The sequence below is a fragment of the Colias eurytheme genome, chromosome 5, assembly GCF_061535395.1.
Source record: "Colias eurytheme isolate Ceu_HAF_F1 chromosome 5, ilColEury1 Martin Lab GWU primary, whole genome shotgun sequence".
In the NCBI taxonomy this organism is placed as follows: domain Eukaryota; kingdom Metazoa; phylum Arthropoda; class Insecta; order Lepidoptera; family Pieridae; genus Colias; species Colias eurytheme.
In genome coordinates, this window is record NC_142984.1 from 8,383,647 (window position 1) to 8,398,195 (window position 14,549).

Below are 14,549 nucleotides of genomic sequence, written 5' to 3' on the forward strand. Positions count from 1 at the left end.
GACGCCGAATTTGCGATACCTTGAATTATAATCACTTACAGATCGTGTGTTACGTTGGTAAAGCGGCGTTGTGGAACACTGTGAAGTTATATTTGAACGAAGTAAAATGAAGATAAATTCTCCGAAAGCTGACCGTTTGACCTATTTTAGTATTCAACTTTAACGCGAGATATTGCGATATTTGTCACTGTTATGGAATAGCCCCTACAGTATCATCAATACATAGCTATTTGACTGCCCGAGGTTCCGAAGGCAGACCAGTTAACAGAACTCGTAATAATTAACGTGGATATTCAGTACGTTATTTTTTATTGCCGGTCATTTACTGGCGCTTGTTACTTTCCTGTACTTTTATGAAGTCATTGTACTTTGCGTTCAAATATTTGGCAGACATTTTTTAACAAGCAGTTGTATTTGAAGTTAAAAATTATATGACCTACAGTTTAATGAACGCATCGCTCTCTTTAAAGTTTAAATTAAAATAATATTATGTTAATTATTTGTTTTGATCCTTCAAACATTTAAAATGGAATATTACCTTGGAATTCTTATTGAATTTTTTATAGTGAAAGACAAATAAAACTGTAGATTGCCAAAGTAACAAACGATCATTTTAGTTTTTTATTAATTATTTTTAAAACAATACATGTATAGGGTGTAACTTAAAAGTAATAAATATTTCAATCGATTTATAATGTAATTATTAATTTGAAATTAAATAATAAACGCTACTTAGGTAAATCGTCTGTAAAATTAAGTTCTTATTAATTGTTGGTCATGTCCACCCTATGGCCCACAAGCTCCCAAGAAATTTCGGCTTTACAAAAGTATCAAACATACGTTTCCTGAGACATGAGTGAGGCTCGGCGTGTGCAGCGCCCCACCACGGCCATAACATAGTCAACTGGTCTCATATTTAAACTCGATCCATTTACAATCGGTCGTTGATACAGCCGAATTTTCCAAAAATCTTAAGGGTCTTTAAGGCTTCATGTACGGCGTGTGGCTAACGTCCGAATTTATATTGTTGCCCGATTTGAATTATCGATATATTGATTACTTGATAGGTCAATGTGTGAATTGTGATCGTGAGTTTGGCTTGAAGTTACTGTGCGGTGATTGTACCTAAATGTAGGTTAGTATACATTTTCTTTACGTAACGATTCGATTGGTATTTTATAGATTTTAATTGCACCTTTTGTTGTTTTTAAATTTTTTATTGTTAATTTATTTTATAGACGTCGTTATTCATTCATCAACTGTTAAGTTGAAATATATCAACGAATTAATGAAGGGTTGAAAGGAACCCTAACGTTAATACGAGCTAGTTTAAATTTTTAATTTACTATGTTTTCGTTGTGGAAATATTTTCTATGATTCAATATTTGCTATTTCCTCATATCATTATGATTCACAATAAGATTTCTTCAGGATATAAGTAAATCTACGAGAAAATTCCCCGCTTATTGAACATCAATTAAGAACTCGATAAACTTGGTGTGTACGGAAATGAATAAAATAGCACTGTAGGAAAATAACCCGTCCAGGCATGCCTTATTATATCTATGTTAGTATATATAAAAATACGGAAGTTACTGTCTCTTTGTGTACGCTTGAATTTAGTTTGTTGTATAACGTGTCTACGCTGCGGGAACAACAACATATTGTATTCTAATGTTCCTGATTAGAAGCTTGTAGAAGACGTCGAGAATTGAAACCCAGAACCATGTATCTCATTATTAAGACCTTTACAGATTAATAGAAGATATTCGTATGTGAATGTATTTTATAATGTAATCAACATATTAGTCGTATCGTAGTTCATATAAAACACGTAGGCACGTTCACTTATGCTTATTGGATATTACCTATACTGAACGTAGCTGCATAATATTTTATTCACTTCAACAGAAATATTTTATCAACGAATAGTTGTAAGCCGACGCACCGGTAAGAATGTTACATTAATCTTGTTATAAAAACATAACTATTAGTCATACTAATTATTGTACAATCTAACAGTATTTATTTATCGACATAAACTTATTATTTAATACGGCTAAATTTGACATTTTCATTCACAATATTAGTAACTAAATTAATCCAAAAATAACTGGAAAAATTACAAAATTTTATTGATAAAATTTTAAACCCTCATAGAAGGTCCCTGACGTATGAAAATATATACCGAAGCGGTTGAGCAATATAGGCATTTAAAACTACATAATTATTAGAGCATAATAAATAAATAAGCAGTTGTTAAATTAGTTAAGTATCGCTCTATATATTCTAAAGTATTAATTCATAAAATATCATTTATTGTGGTTTCAGAAAAAACTCTCATTAAAAATATAGAGTCGTTGCGATTATTAAAAAAACATGTCTTTAAGCCTGTAATTGCGGTTCGGAAAGTTAACCTCAGGGTAGTAGTGGCTAATCTTTTGCTAATTAATGAATAAAATTACGAAATAATGTTTTCTTTTCACATTTTACAGCCTACTTGAAAATGACTGGCAAAATTTCATCGGTCCTCGCTTCTTGCTTCGCCGTAACAATATTGTACATTATTTACGTTGAAGCTAATCCCGCTATAGGTAAGACACATTCATTATTTATATTTTCACTTTCAATAGAGCTTGTATTTAAGCTTCTTAAATCCATTAAAAGATACGAGGACAACCACATATTTATCGTATATGTCTAACTACATAATATTATTATGACAGGTACAAGTCTATTCTAAAATTCTAGTCTACACAAATGGTTTCATTCTACCTGTACTCAGGTAACAGGTTCCAGTAAGGACATAGAGCAGCATAATAGTATAAAAAACTTTAAAAATTTTATACTTACTTCTTTCTTTTGCCTTATACAATAATTACGCTACTTGGACGTTGCTTATAAATTCAAAATTAGCTACAACAGCAATAGACAAAGTTGGTTTTAAATAATGCACATCGTTCACGCCCACAACACCAAAAATAGCCTTTTCCACGCCGCATTATTAATGTAAAATGTGTTGAGAAAGGTACGGAAGACTAACATAATTATTACCCTATAAAGTAACCATTAAGTGTCTGTAATAAAAATGAACAACAGCACATTAGAATCTTCTGATCCCGATTGCGGAAAATCCAAAAAAAAACAGCTGGCTTGCAGATGATTGATCGAAAAATAAAAATATAGTATCCTTTGGATTTTTTTAGATAATTCAATATTCAACAATATTTAATTATCTAAAGATCCAAATCTGACTAAACAGTTTCGTCTTCTAATAACTGAACATAGCAATAACACCTCCTACGGGAGTGCACGTCGAAGTCAATAAGCAAAATAACATAATTAACATTAATACCACATTTGTTAATTTAAAATTAGCATATATTAAAAATAAACAACGTAACATAGACAATAACATACTTAGTAAGTTTATTTTTAAATTTCCAGTTTTACCCGCATATGTATATATAGGAAGAGCAACTGGTTGCGTTCGTTACCGGAAGAATTTATTATGAACTGAGTAGGGCTTTTAATTATGAATTATGACATGAAAAATAGCAAACTCATTACATAATATTTATGAGAGCGCTCGTACACCTATTATTATCTTGTTTAATAATATCCACAGGTACATAAACTTGTATTCATTTACGCGCCGTAATTTGATTAATAGGCACTTCCTGATTTTACATCGAGAATGATTTCAAAAATATTCTTTTCGATTTGTTATAAAAATGTTTGCGCTATATAATCGCATAAATCAGTCGTGAACTGACTTTTCCCTAACTTAATAGGGTAAAAACATGTATAAATAATTAGTTTATGTCTGTTGATTATGTAATCCTCAGGCAATGAATCGGAGTGTCAGGTGTCGCACGTGAGCGGCGCCTTGCAAAATGCTAAATACCAAATGCGTAACCTCGCGGCTTTCTAACAATCATCTTACTTGACCGAGACACACAATTTGCTAAGGTAAGGGGACGAGCGAGGCAATGACCCCAATACATTTACTTTCGCCGAATTGTTACGCAATTTTACGTTACGCTTACACTTGACCTCACTAATGATGACGAATCGCGTGAATTCTATCGTGTATTAGGCGGGTATAAATTTATATAAGTCCGATATTATTCAAAATATGAAAATATTGCTAAGACTTTGTGTTTCATCAATAGATGGTGCCACTTTTTTTCAAGAAACAAACCTAATGATATTTTGGGAAGTATTCCTATACACATAATGTTTTCTTTTGCAAATTGTACCTTTATTAATTATTGTTTGTTGCAATGTCGATGTATAAAATAATTAGCACTAAGAAGGTCCGTATGAGGCAACTTGCAGAAAGATGAATCGAAGTAGGATCTAGGTATTGCGAAAACCGAAAACGTTGCGTATGAAAGTGTTAATTTGTGACTAAACGGTGTCACATCGGTGAAGGAAAACTCGCGAAATAATTATCTAAAGACAATACGAGTTCCGAGTTCCTTCATGCTGCGGTGTATTTTGGTCACGTTCGCACCAGAGAAGTTACCACATCCTTAGGACTTACAGATTTTGCAATAGCATTGACATGTAGTGTAGGGTAAAATTCCATTCCACTTTCATTCTTACTTGAGAACGTGTACCAATTAATTAAATAAAATGTCCTTGGATAGATAATACGTCACTTTAAATAAGTCTTATATTATATTATAATGATTATGTTTAGAATATAAATACCTAGATAATATCTATTCATCACAATAAAATATATCAGTTAGGTAAGCATGATTAAAACTGCTTTTTTTCTATTGTTGTGCCAATAAAAGAGTTGCCATTTTTAAAGTCCATATTAATTAATTTTGTCCTCTTACAGCTACCAGCTATGACGCCTTGGAGATTTGTATCGAAAACTGTGCGCAGTGTAAGAAGATGCTCGGTGCTTGGTTCGAAGGACCACGGTGTGCAGAATCTTGCATCAAGTTCAAAGGAAAAATGATACCTGAGTGTGAAAATTTCGCGTCCATTGCGCAGTTCTTGAACAAACTTTAACCGTTATTTTTTAAACGCCGCGTGACGCGTTTTCAAGCCATTGAAAACGCTTCATAATGCCAAAGCATTTATTGTTAAGCTGTATATTATTTTGTTTTAACTTATTCGTATACAGGGTCAATCGTAGTTTTAAGTATTAATGTATTTTTTTACGACAAATATAAAAATGAAATTCTACAAGCGTTTTATTGACACTCCCAGACTTTACTTACTTTACATACTTACTTAGTTTTTAATTTTCAATATTTATAATATTACGACCTTAGAATATGACATAGATTTAAAATGTTTATTCTCTACGTGTGAAGTTACTCTTTATTTGGATCTTCTAGGCCCTTTTTGTACATAATACATATTTTACTTCGGCAATATCAGTTGAGTAGTTTTGTATCAAATATTCACTGCAAATATGCATACCCCAAATCCTTGTTTTATTGAGTACTAGTGGTCCGCCCCGGCTTCGCCCGTGGTACATCACAATAAAAGGTAGCCTATGTCCTTTCTCGGGTATCAAAATACCTACATACCAAATTTCATGCAAATTGGTCCTGTAGTTTAGGCGTGATTGAGTAACAGACAGACAGACAGAGTTACTTTCTCATTTATAATATAAGTATGGAAGTATGGATTACCAATGGACCAATAAACTTAAATAAAAATAAATAAACTTAGTTTTAACATTCGTACTAAATCTTGTAAAAGTTAAACCATAACGTAGATTAGGCGTTGTATGCTAAGTAGTATGTTTTAGTATGATGTGTACCTACTTATAAAATATTAGCTGCTGCCTGCTTTACCCGGCGTTGGCTGAAGATAAAATTGTTACTACGTTGCTTATGGTATAAGTTTTTAAAATCCATAGAGGAGTTTTTAAGCTTATTCGCTACACACAAAAATACTCTTACTAGCTTAAAAATTACTATCTAACCAGACAAATGTTTTAACAGGATAAAAAATAGGTATGAAAAATAATTTTCAATCTAATCTCAGACCAACGACGTCGTTGTCTCAGACCGTGCAGACCCATCATAATATAGATATGTAAAACAAAAACAACCCTTAAAAAAATAAAAATCGGTCAAGCTGTCGTAGGAAATTAGTACCAAATACTTGTCTTAGATAAGTAATTAAATAATATTAATTATTATGACCTATCTATTGTATAAGACCTATAAATTGATCGCCTATTTGGTGAGAGCGTAGAATCGATCCTGGGTTCGAATCCCGGTGAAGACGACGAAAAGAAAACTGACAACTAGTTGTTCGTAAAGAAAATTAATCAGTAAAACAGATGTAACTATGCATAATGCATCTGCTTGTTAGGGGACACAGGATTTCACTTTATAGGATAGGTATGTATTTGGTATGTACTGATTTTTACAAAAAAATATGGTAATTATTAACAAATAAGAAAACAAGCAGATCATATTTTTAAATTTAGTTTATTAAGTTTATTTAAATATTCTGATTACTTTTAGTCACACAGAACATAATATTCACCATATAATATGATATACAATATACATAATATTATATGAAAATTGGAGACAAAATAAAAAATCACTAAACTATAATATTTAACTCAATTGCTCAAAAATTCCTTTAAATATTTATCAGTTGATCTTGGAATTTGCATTAAAACAAGTGCTACTATAAACCTATAATCTACATACTTACATAATATATGTATTTCACTAAAGAACATTTTATCCTTATATACAAAAAACAGCCATCATCTTAATTGAATACATTTGATTAACAATTTTATAAAGTTATAATTATGATTTTATAAATGCTGCTGAGAAGTTCGAATAAAAAATTATTATAAACTAGATTTCCGCCCGCGTTTTCAAAGGAAAACCCGCATAGTTCCCGTTCCCGTGGGATTTTCGGGATAAAACCTATTCTATGTGTTAATCCAAATTAACCTCTATATGTATGCTAAATTTCATTGTAATCGGTTCAGTAGTATTTGCGTGAAAGAGTAAGAAACACACAGACACACACACATCCTCACAACTTTCGCATTTATAATATTCGTAGGATATAAGAATAGACTAAATTATTTCTACTCTTACATACAGTATGCTATTCAATTATTGATAGAAAACTTGATGGGCTTAATTTTCGTATATTTTGTTAATATAACTAGGTATAATAATATTGTCAAAAGACGTAGTTTAAACAAAAAGAAAACGATCTTATTCTTATTTTCGTTTTTCAATTTGTTCACAAATCATTCTTTGTTACGAATACAATGTAGTAATTTTTACAAACAATCCTGCATGATACAGTCATCATAATTTGAAATATATTCAATAATTTTCACTCACAACTCTATAATATGGCTTATAAGTATTATGGTATACATATAAATTATAAAATATGTACCCTATTTCAATCAACTCTATATTTAAAATAAACTGCATTTTTTTCACTAAAAAACATTTCAATACATTAGATTATTCCTATAGTATTCACTTTTCATTCTCACTATTACTTAGTATATTATGACTAATTATTACTTATTTTATATAATTAATAATTATTAATTAACGGGAACTTCCACAGGTTGGCTTTCAGTCTCAGGAGTTTGTGCAGGCTCTGTGACGTCACTTGTTTGCGGTTCTGAAACAAAATATAAATAAAAATTACAGTATACATTATAAATATAAATATATAAAAATTACATTTGAATTTATCTCGTTATAGAAGTAGTATGAAATACATAAATTTCAAGAGCTTTTGAATGTTTTTCTATTCCATCATAATACTTATTATGTTTTTAATGTAGGAAATAATTTGTAAATGCATGTATGATGTTTCTTAAGGGGAGGCTCCCTAAATTTTACGTAAATTTGCATTAATATTCTAAAACAGTCATACATACAATCAAAATGGAACTTTTATATAATATGATTTATTGGGTCTTTTTCTTTACGTGTGTATGACAAGTTACGTAATTGTAACATTTTCGCTCGATTCATTTTTTATTCAAAAATTATGCCTTTTTTAAGGATTATTACATTTTTTATTAAAGACTACTATGTCTAAAATAAATGTTAACAGTAAGAAAATATAGTTTACAATCAAATCCCAAGATATTTTTTCTCTAGATCAATTATTACTTTAGTTATAAACGAAATAAGAATTGAGACAACGCGATTTAGTTTCGAGCTCAAACGCGATCAAAGAGCGCACGCGATATTCAACTTTATTACGGCTGTGTTAGCGTCTAGCACCGTAGCGGTCTAACCGGTCTCTCAGTGCCAGAAATTGTGTTAGGGAGCCTCCTCTTAAATAATAACTGATTATACTTTATGCTTGTCATAGCTAAGATAGTTACATATTACACTAATCCATTTAAAATAGAATGAAACTTTTTTAAAAGCTACCATTGTTTTATATTTACAACTAGCTGTGCCCTCCCGTTTTACCTGCATTGCTCTGCTCCTATAGCTTATAAACAGTATTTCCTGAGACTAACAAGTTCAAACTAACAAACTCTTAACCTTCATGTAACTAATAAAAATAAACCAATAAAAAATAACTAATAAAAGTAAATTTGAATTCCCTTACCAATAGCGCTCTGTTCTGCTGTCTCATTCACATCCATGGGTGTGCTTGTACTCTCTGTAGTTTCTTCCGGAGTGTCCTGGGAAATTAAAATCAATTTTTTAATTTCAATTAAAGAAGAAACTATACATAGAATCATGTACTAGGATAAAAAATATTAAATGCAGTCTTACAAATATTTTTTAAGCTATTGCATAGCTTCTATCACGGGCCTTGAGCGCGGGGACCGAATCGAGAAATTCCGTAACGAAAAAACCTCACGCTCCCCACTCTGACTGGCTCGGAGGTGTGGCTTGAAGGCATGCTAAGTCTTTTTTTTTTATTGTCGATAGGGAAGCGCTTGACCAAAATCTCGCCTGATGTTAAGCTGATATGGCTAATAATATGGCTTTCTATTGATGAAGGAATTTTTCAAAATCAGTTCAGTCCAGATTAACCACTACAAACTCAAACATTACATCTTGATAATAAGATACACTTACTAATACATTATTAAATTATATTATGTACCTTATTATCACTTGCTACTTGAAAGACTAAACAAAACATAAAAAAATACTACATATATGTATATATAACTAGCTTTCCACCCGCGGCTTCTCCCACGTTTTAAAAGAAAACCTCGCATAGTTCCAGTTCCCGTGGTATTTCCGTGATAAAACCTATCCTATGTGTTAATCCCACTTACTCTCTATATGTGTGCTAAATTTCATTTTAATTGGTTGAGCAGTATATATTTACGTGAAAGAGTAACAAACATACACACCTACACATACATCCATCCTCACAAACTTTCGCATCTATACTAATATTATAAAGCTGAAGAGTTTGTTTGTTTGAACGCGCTAATCTCGGGTACCACTGGTCTGATTTGAAAATTTCTTTCGGTGTTAGCCCATTCATTGAGGAAGGCTATAGACTATACATATATATCATCACGCTAAGACCAACAGGAGCAGAGCTACGCGGGTGAAACCGCGCGGCACAGCTAGTTTATAATATAGTAGGAGTAGGATAGGAAATAGGATAAACTAGATTTCCGCCCGCGGCTTCGCCCGCGTTTGCAAAGGAAAACCCGCATAGTTCCCGTTCCCGTGGAATTTCCGGGATAAAAACTATCCTATGTGTTAATCCAAGTTACCCTCTATATGTGTGCTAAATTTCATTGTAATCGGTTCAGTAGTTTTTGCGTGAAAGAGTAACAAACATATACACCTACACATACACATGCATCCATCCTCATAAACTTTCCCATTATTAATATAGTAGGATAGTTAATTATATCCTTGAGTATCACATATATTTTTTTTAACACAATCGTACCAACAGTTTCCTCAACAAAATTCAATATGTATAAGGTGTTTTTCGGTTTTGACCATAGTAATCCCCTTAAATAAAAATTACAGTATAAAAGTAATTACAGGAAATAGGATAAACTATAACAATACCTCTGGAACAGCTCGCGGAACTAATCTAGTTGGATGTCTCACACTAAATGGCGCACAGCTCTCGTAATAATTGATCACAAAATCTGGATAAGCTTGGCCCAATTCATGGCCGGGTACTACATCCATTTCTGTGCAGTCTTGCCTGAAAATAAGTATAAATTATAAATAATAAATAAATAATAAATAATAAATATTAAAGGACATTATTACACAAATCGACCTAGTCCCACAGTAAGCTCAATTAGGGCTTGTGTTGTGGGTACTAACTACTAGGCGACGATAAATATAATATCTAATAAATACATATATAGATAATAACACCCAGACCCAAGAACAAATAATTGAGTTCATCACACAAATATTTGCCCTGACCGGGGATCGAACCCGGGACCGTCGGCTCAGTAGGTTACTTTACCACTGTGCCAACCGCGTCGTCAAAATTTAATAATTAAATAGTTTAAATTGCAGTTAGAAAAGTTTAACATGAATTATAGTGCATTGGGGGAATTTTCGGATGAGGGGTAATTTCAGAAAATTGTGAATACCACTTTAGAGCATCGCTTTATAATAAGTATCGTGAAGGAAGGGCATGAAGATATATAGTTTTGATATTATTAGCATACATATTTGCTTAATCTATCGGTAGTTACGTATTATTTACACATATACATATTTACCCCGTGGCCAGAATTACCCCAATGCACCTTATAGTAAATTTTTTCTTATTATATATTTTTTACAAATTTAATAAAGCTGAGTTATTATACTATAATATCCTAATAGATGTAGATTGTGACGAGGCAAAGAAAATTTATTTTTTAATTGTATAAAGTTCAACATGTCTACAATATTTTTTTTTAATATCACCTGTTATAATATAATAAATCATGTAATTCTCAAATATGGACTTTAAAAAAGATAATCCACTTGTGTCATTGTCTATTATAAATAATTAGCTTAGATTAAAATTCAAATATTCAAACATGTTTCTTCTAAATTAATAAGTAATAAACTCAAACTCAAACTCAAATAATATAATATACTTAATATTTAAAATTATATATATACTCAAATAAAACTTACCATTGTACTAAAAAGAACAAAGTACCATGAAACAGTTGACCAGCTAAAATCTTTTGTGGCAGAAGGCCCCTCGCTAGACCTCTTGGTTTTTCAATTTCCTGAAAAACAAATACATACAATAATGACTATCAAGTATTGTAAGTTCAAATGAGTTGATTTTATAAAGGTTTGAAAACAGATATATTTCAGATGAGTAGATCAGCCTAATTTTGCGGACCCAAACATATTTATTACTAGCTGTGCTGTGCAGCTCCACAAAATCAAGTATTTCTATAGGTTATGTGTTATTTTGATGCATAAGCTACATCACTGACAAGTATTTTCAAATCAGTTCATTAGTTTTCCCACACTAGAGTAACTTACATCTATCCTCACAAAATTTTCACATTTATAATAATAGTCTCCAATGGGAAGCCCATCAGAACAATATCAGACATGAAATTCTGACATAAACACATTCCTTTAGCAACAATAAATATCCTACTAATATTATAAATGCGAAAGTTTGTGAGGATGGATGTTTGTTACTCTTACACGCAAATACTACTGAACCGATTACAATAAAATTTGATATGTAGGTAGCTGAAGACCTACAAAAAGAAATAGGCTTCTTTTACGAATTTTTATCCCAGAAAACAAACAGGAACAGGAAATATGTGTTTTCTTGAAAACGCAGGTAAAGACACTGGCGGAAATCTAGTCAAATATAAAAGCACATTTACCTCAACCCTATTTTTCTTTTTATCGCCTCTCTTAGACCTTTTCCTTATAGTCTGTCCTTCATCTATAGCCTCTTGTGGTGCTGCATCTCGCTCCCGTTTCAATCTTGCTTCCTCATAGGCCGATATTAACTCTGGACAGTCGAGATTATCTTCCGGCTCCCATGTGTTATCTTCACTGTTGAAAAATGTATTATTTTACTAAATTATGAGGTATAAAAAACATGTATTTGGATAAAATGTATTTCATTTCAAGAGTAATGACATCCTTTACATTTGAGGATCTGCAGATCTATGACTAGCTCACAAATTGAGTAGATTATAATCAACACTGATATGTTCACAAATTCACAATATTACAAGTAGGTATACTGTATAGTTTATTATTTATATAATCTACTTAGAGAAACTTTCATTAAAAGTAAAACAACAGAGCATTTATCATGTTTCTAAACGAGCTTAGTTATATTGAACTTACTTAGAGTAGCCCTTCCATTTCAGTAAATATTCGACCTTGCCATTTTTGATTCTTCTGTCCAACACTTTCTCTACAGAAAATTCCTCATGCCTCCCACTTTGTGGACCAGTTATTTCAGACGGCTGAGACGTAGGTTTCTCACTTGGTTGCTCAGTTTCCATCGCGGCTACCGTTGGAGGGAACTCTATAATAGGTTGAGGCAAGGGCTCCATATTTTCATCCATAATGCTAGAAAAATATAGGAAATGTTAGAAAAATAAGTTCTCCTCTCTCTGCTATTTATTCATAACCAGCCACATTTACATTTTTGTTTTTAAATTATAATTTAGATGTGTGTAAATAAAATAGAAATAAGAAAAGTCAAACAACCAAATGACGCGGTAGTTGGTACATTACCACAGATTAGGTATTAGTACGACTGTACGAGATACATTACTTTAGGCCACAGATTATGTAATTTAGTTACAACTTACAACTCGGAGCAATGAGAAGTAACAATTAATTGAACGTTTCTTATATAGTGGCTCTCTTTTATTCAATACCCTAATTAATGCGATAGAAAGAGACAACACACTATTATCGGCTTGGCATTCAAATCCACATGTAGCCACTTTTTGTTCTAAAAAGGTAGTGCTTGCCACTTTATCGAATACTAAAATATCGATAAATAAAAAAATTAAGTTATAAAATTGCTTGAAGATAATTTAAGATTCGTTAAATTTTGAATTATGGATAGGTAGTTCCAAATTTTAAGATTCGTTTAATTTGGAATTATTCATTTACGATACGTATTGACTGCCTTGCATTGTATGGTAGTGGTATTTTTAAAAAAATATTATTAGGTATTTCGGTTTAGGTTGTTTTTATGGTTTCGTAAAAAGGTACATATTTTTTCGTGCGCTAATCTGATTTCCACCTGGTTGGTCTTTTTACAAATCAATAATCGTATCTTACTAATATTATAAAAGCAAAAATATATAAGAATCGACATTTGATACTCTTTCACGTAAAAACTACTGAATGAGTTTTTATGGAACTTTACAATTATATAGTTTAAACATCAGAATAACATAATATAGGCTACAATTTACCGCGGGAAAATAACTCATTCCCACAGGAAAAAATTGGTAAAAGTTTAAAATAAATTGCTTCAAATAAAACAAATAAACATTTATTTTTTTACAACATTTTATTTGGATACTTAATTACCAAATTACAATATTTATTATTTAAAATAGATGCCACCTTAAACTTGTGGCACAGCATCTCTGCCAAGCACTTTACTTTTCTTCCCGTCTGATTCGAAATGATTTGAACAAGGCCGAGAATGTTTTGAAGGCTTCCAATTTTCCCTGTGCTATAGCTTTAACCCAAACATCTTTTAATTTTTCTCAAGCCTTCCTGGCTTTCCTGCAAATAACAATAAAATCCATACTTAAATACCTTTTTTTTTCTCCTAACCTAAAGCAGTCATTATCAATGAAGTACTTCATTCCTACTCAAGTATCGATAATTGCACAACACTATGGAAGTTATATTTTGCATTTTTTTCTAAAAACTAAGCTGATTATGATTTCATTTCAATGATTACGGTTAGATAAAACATAGATGATTAAGAAAATAACGTAAATTAACTTATTTATAATAGGCATGACGACAGTATCCATAAATGATCGTATTAGTGTTTTTAAGGGAAAATTTATAATAGATAAATTACATATAGTGACTTAGAAATCTTAAAAACATTAAGATTAATGAGATTATCAATAAAATAAAACATTGAAATACTGCAGTTGGCCATTTTGACAAAAACACGCGTGACGTCACGCTTATGTAAACAACTCACGTCAGATGTTTTTTGTTGTTATGAATATGTTGAGAATACGCATTTTTATTTATTTTCTATTGTTTCACGCTTAGGTTTCACGTATGCTTTATCGACTCAGAACAGAAATATAATTGCGAATTCACGAATACATGGTTCGGGGTTCTCCGCGCCAACTTTATACAATCATTTCTTATTATTTTCTCGCTTAAAATAATTATTAACACATTTTTGAGCATTATTTTTATGTGGATTCCAACTGCAATACTGCACACCACTTATAAACTTTGAAATTCGTTTCTATAACACATATTAAATAAATATTTTTTTAATTTTCTTCGCAATGCGTACAAATAATTACGTATTTACCAAAGTGTGACGTCACGCCT

General features: G+C 31.4%; 2 protein-coding genes across 4 annotated transcripts; one reads left to right on the forward strand and one right to left on the reverse strand.

Moving 5' to 3' along the window:
- The first annotated feature begins 932 nt into the window (after positions 1-932).
- LOC149908562 (eclosion hormone-like) lies at positions 933-5,203 on the forward strand. Of its 2 annotated transcripts, none has more exons than XM_090102026.1 (3): positions 933-1,135; positions 2,496-2,594; positions 4,856-5,203. In XM_090102026.1, exons 2-3 carry the CDS (start codon positions 2,507-2,509, stop codon positions 5,029-5,031), a joined length of 264 nt encoding a protein of 87 aa, XP_089958152.1. In that variant the 5' UTR covers positions 933-1,135; positions 2,496-2,506; the 3' UTR covers positions 5,032-5,203. The 2 variants fall into 2 exon arrangements, with proteins under 2 accessions (XP_089958152.1, XP_089958153.1); XM_090102027.1 differs by having other exon boundaries at positions 933-1,131.
- Positions 5,204-6,466: 1,263 nt separating this feature from the next.
- On the reverse strand, positions 6,467-12,703 carry LOC149908563 (chromobox protein homolog 3-like). 2 transcript variants are annotated; one of them, XM_090102030.1, is made up of 7 exons: positions 12,639-12,703; positions 12,336-12,563; positions 11,861-12,035; positions 11,139-11,236; positions 10,056-10,197; positions 8,611-8,686; positions 6,467-7,659 (listed from the first exon to the last, which is right to left on the reverse strand). In XM_090102030.1, exons 2-7 carry the CDS (start codon positions 12,557-12,559, stop codon positions 7,580-7,582), a joined length of 795 nt encoding a protein of 264 aa, XP_089958156.1. In that variant the 5' UTR covers positions 12,560-12,563; positions 12,639-12,703; the 3' UTR covers positions 6,467-7,579. The 2 variants fall into 2 exon arrangements, with proteins under 2 accessions (XP_089958156.1, XP_089958154.1); XM_090102028.1 differs by having other exon boundaries at positions 12,336-12,690.
- Between the last annotated feature and the right edge of the window lie 1,846 nt (positions 12,704-14,549).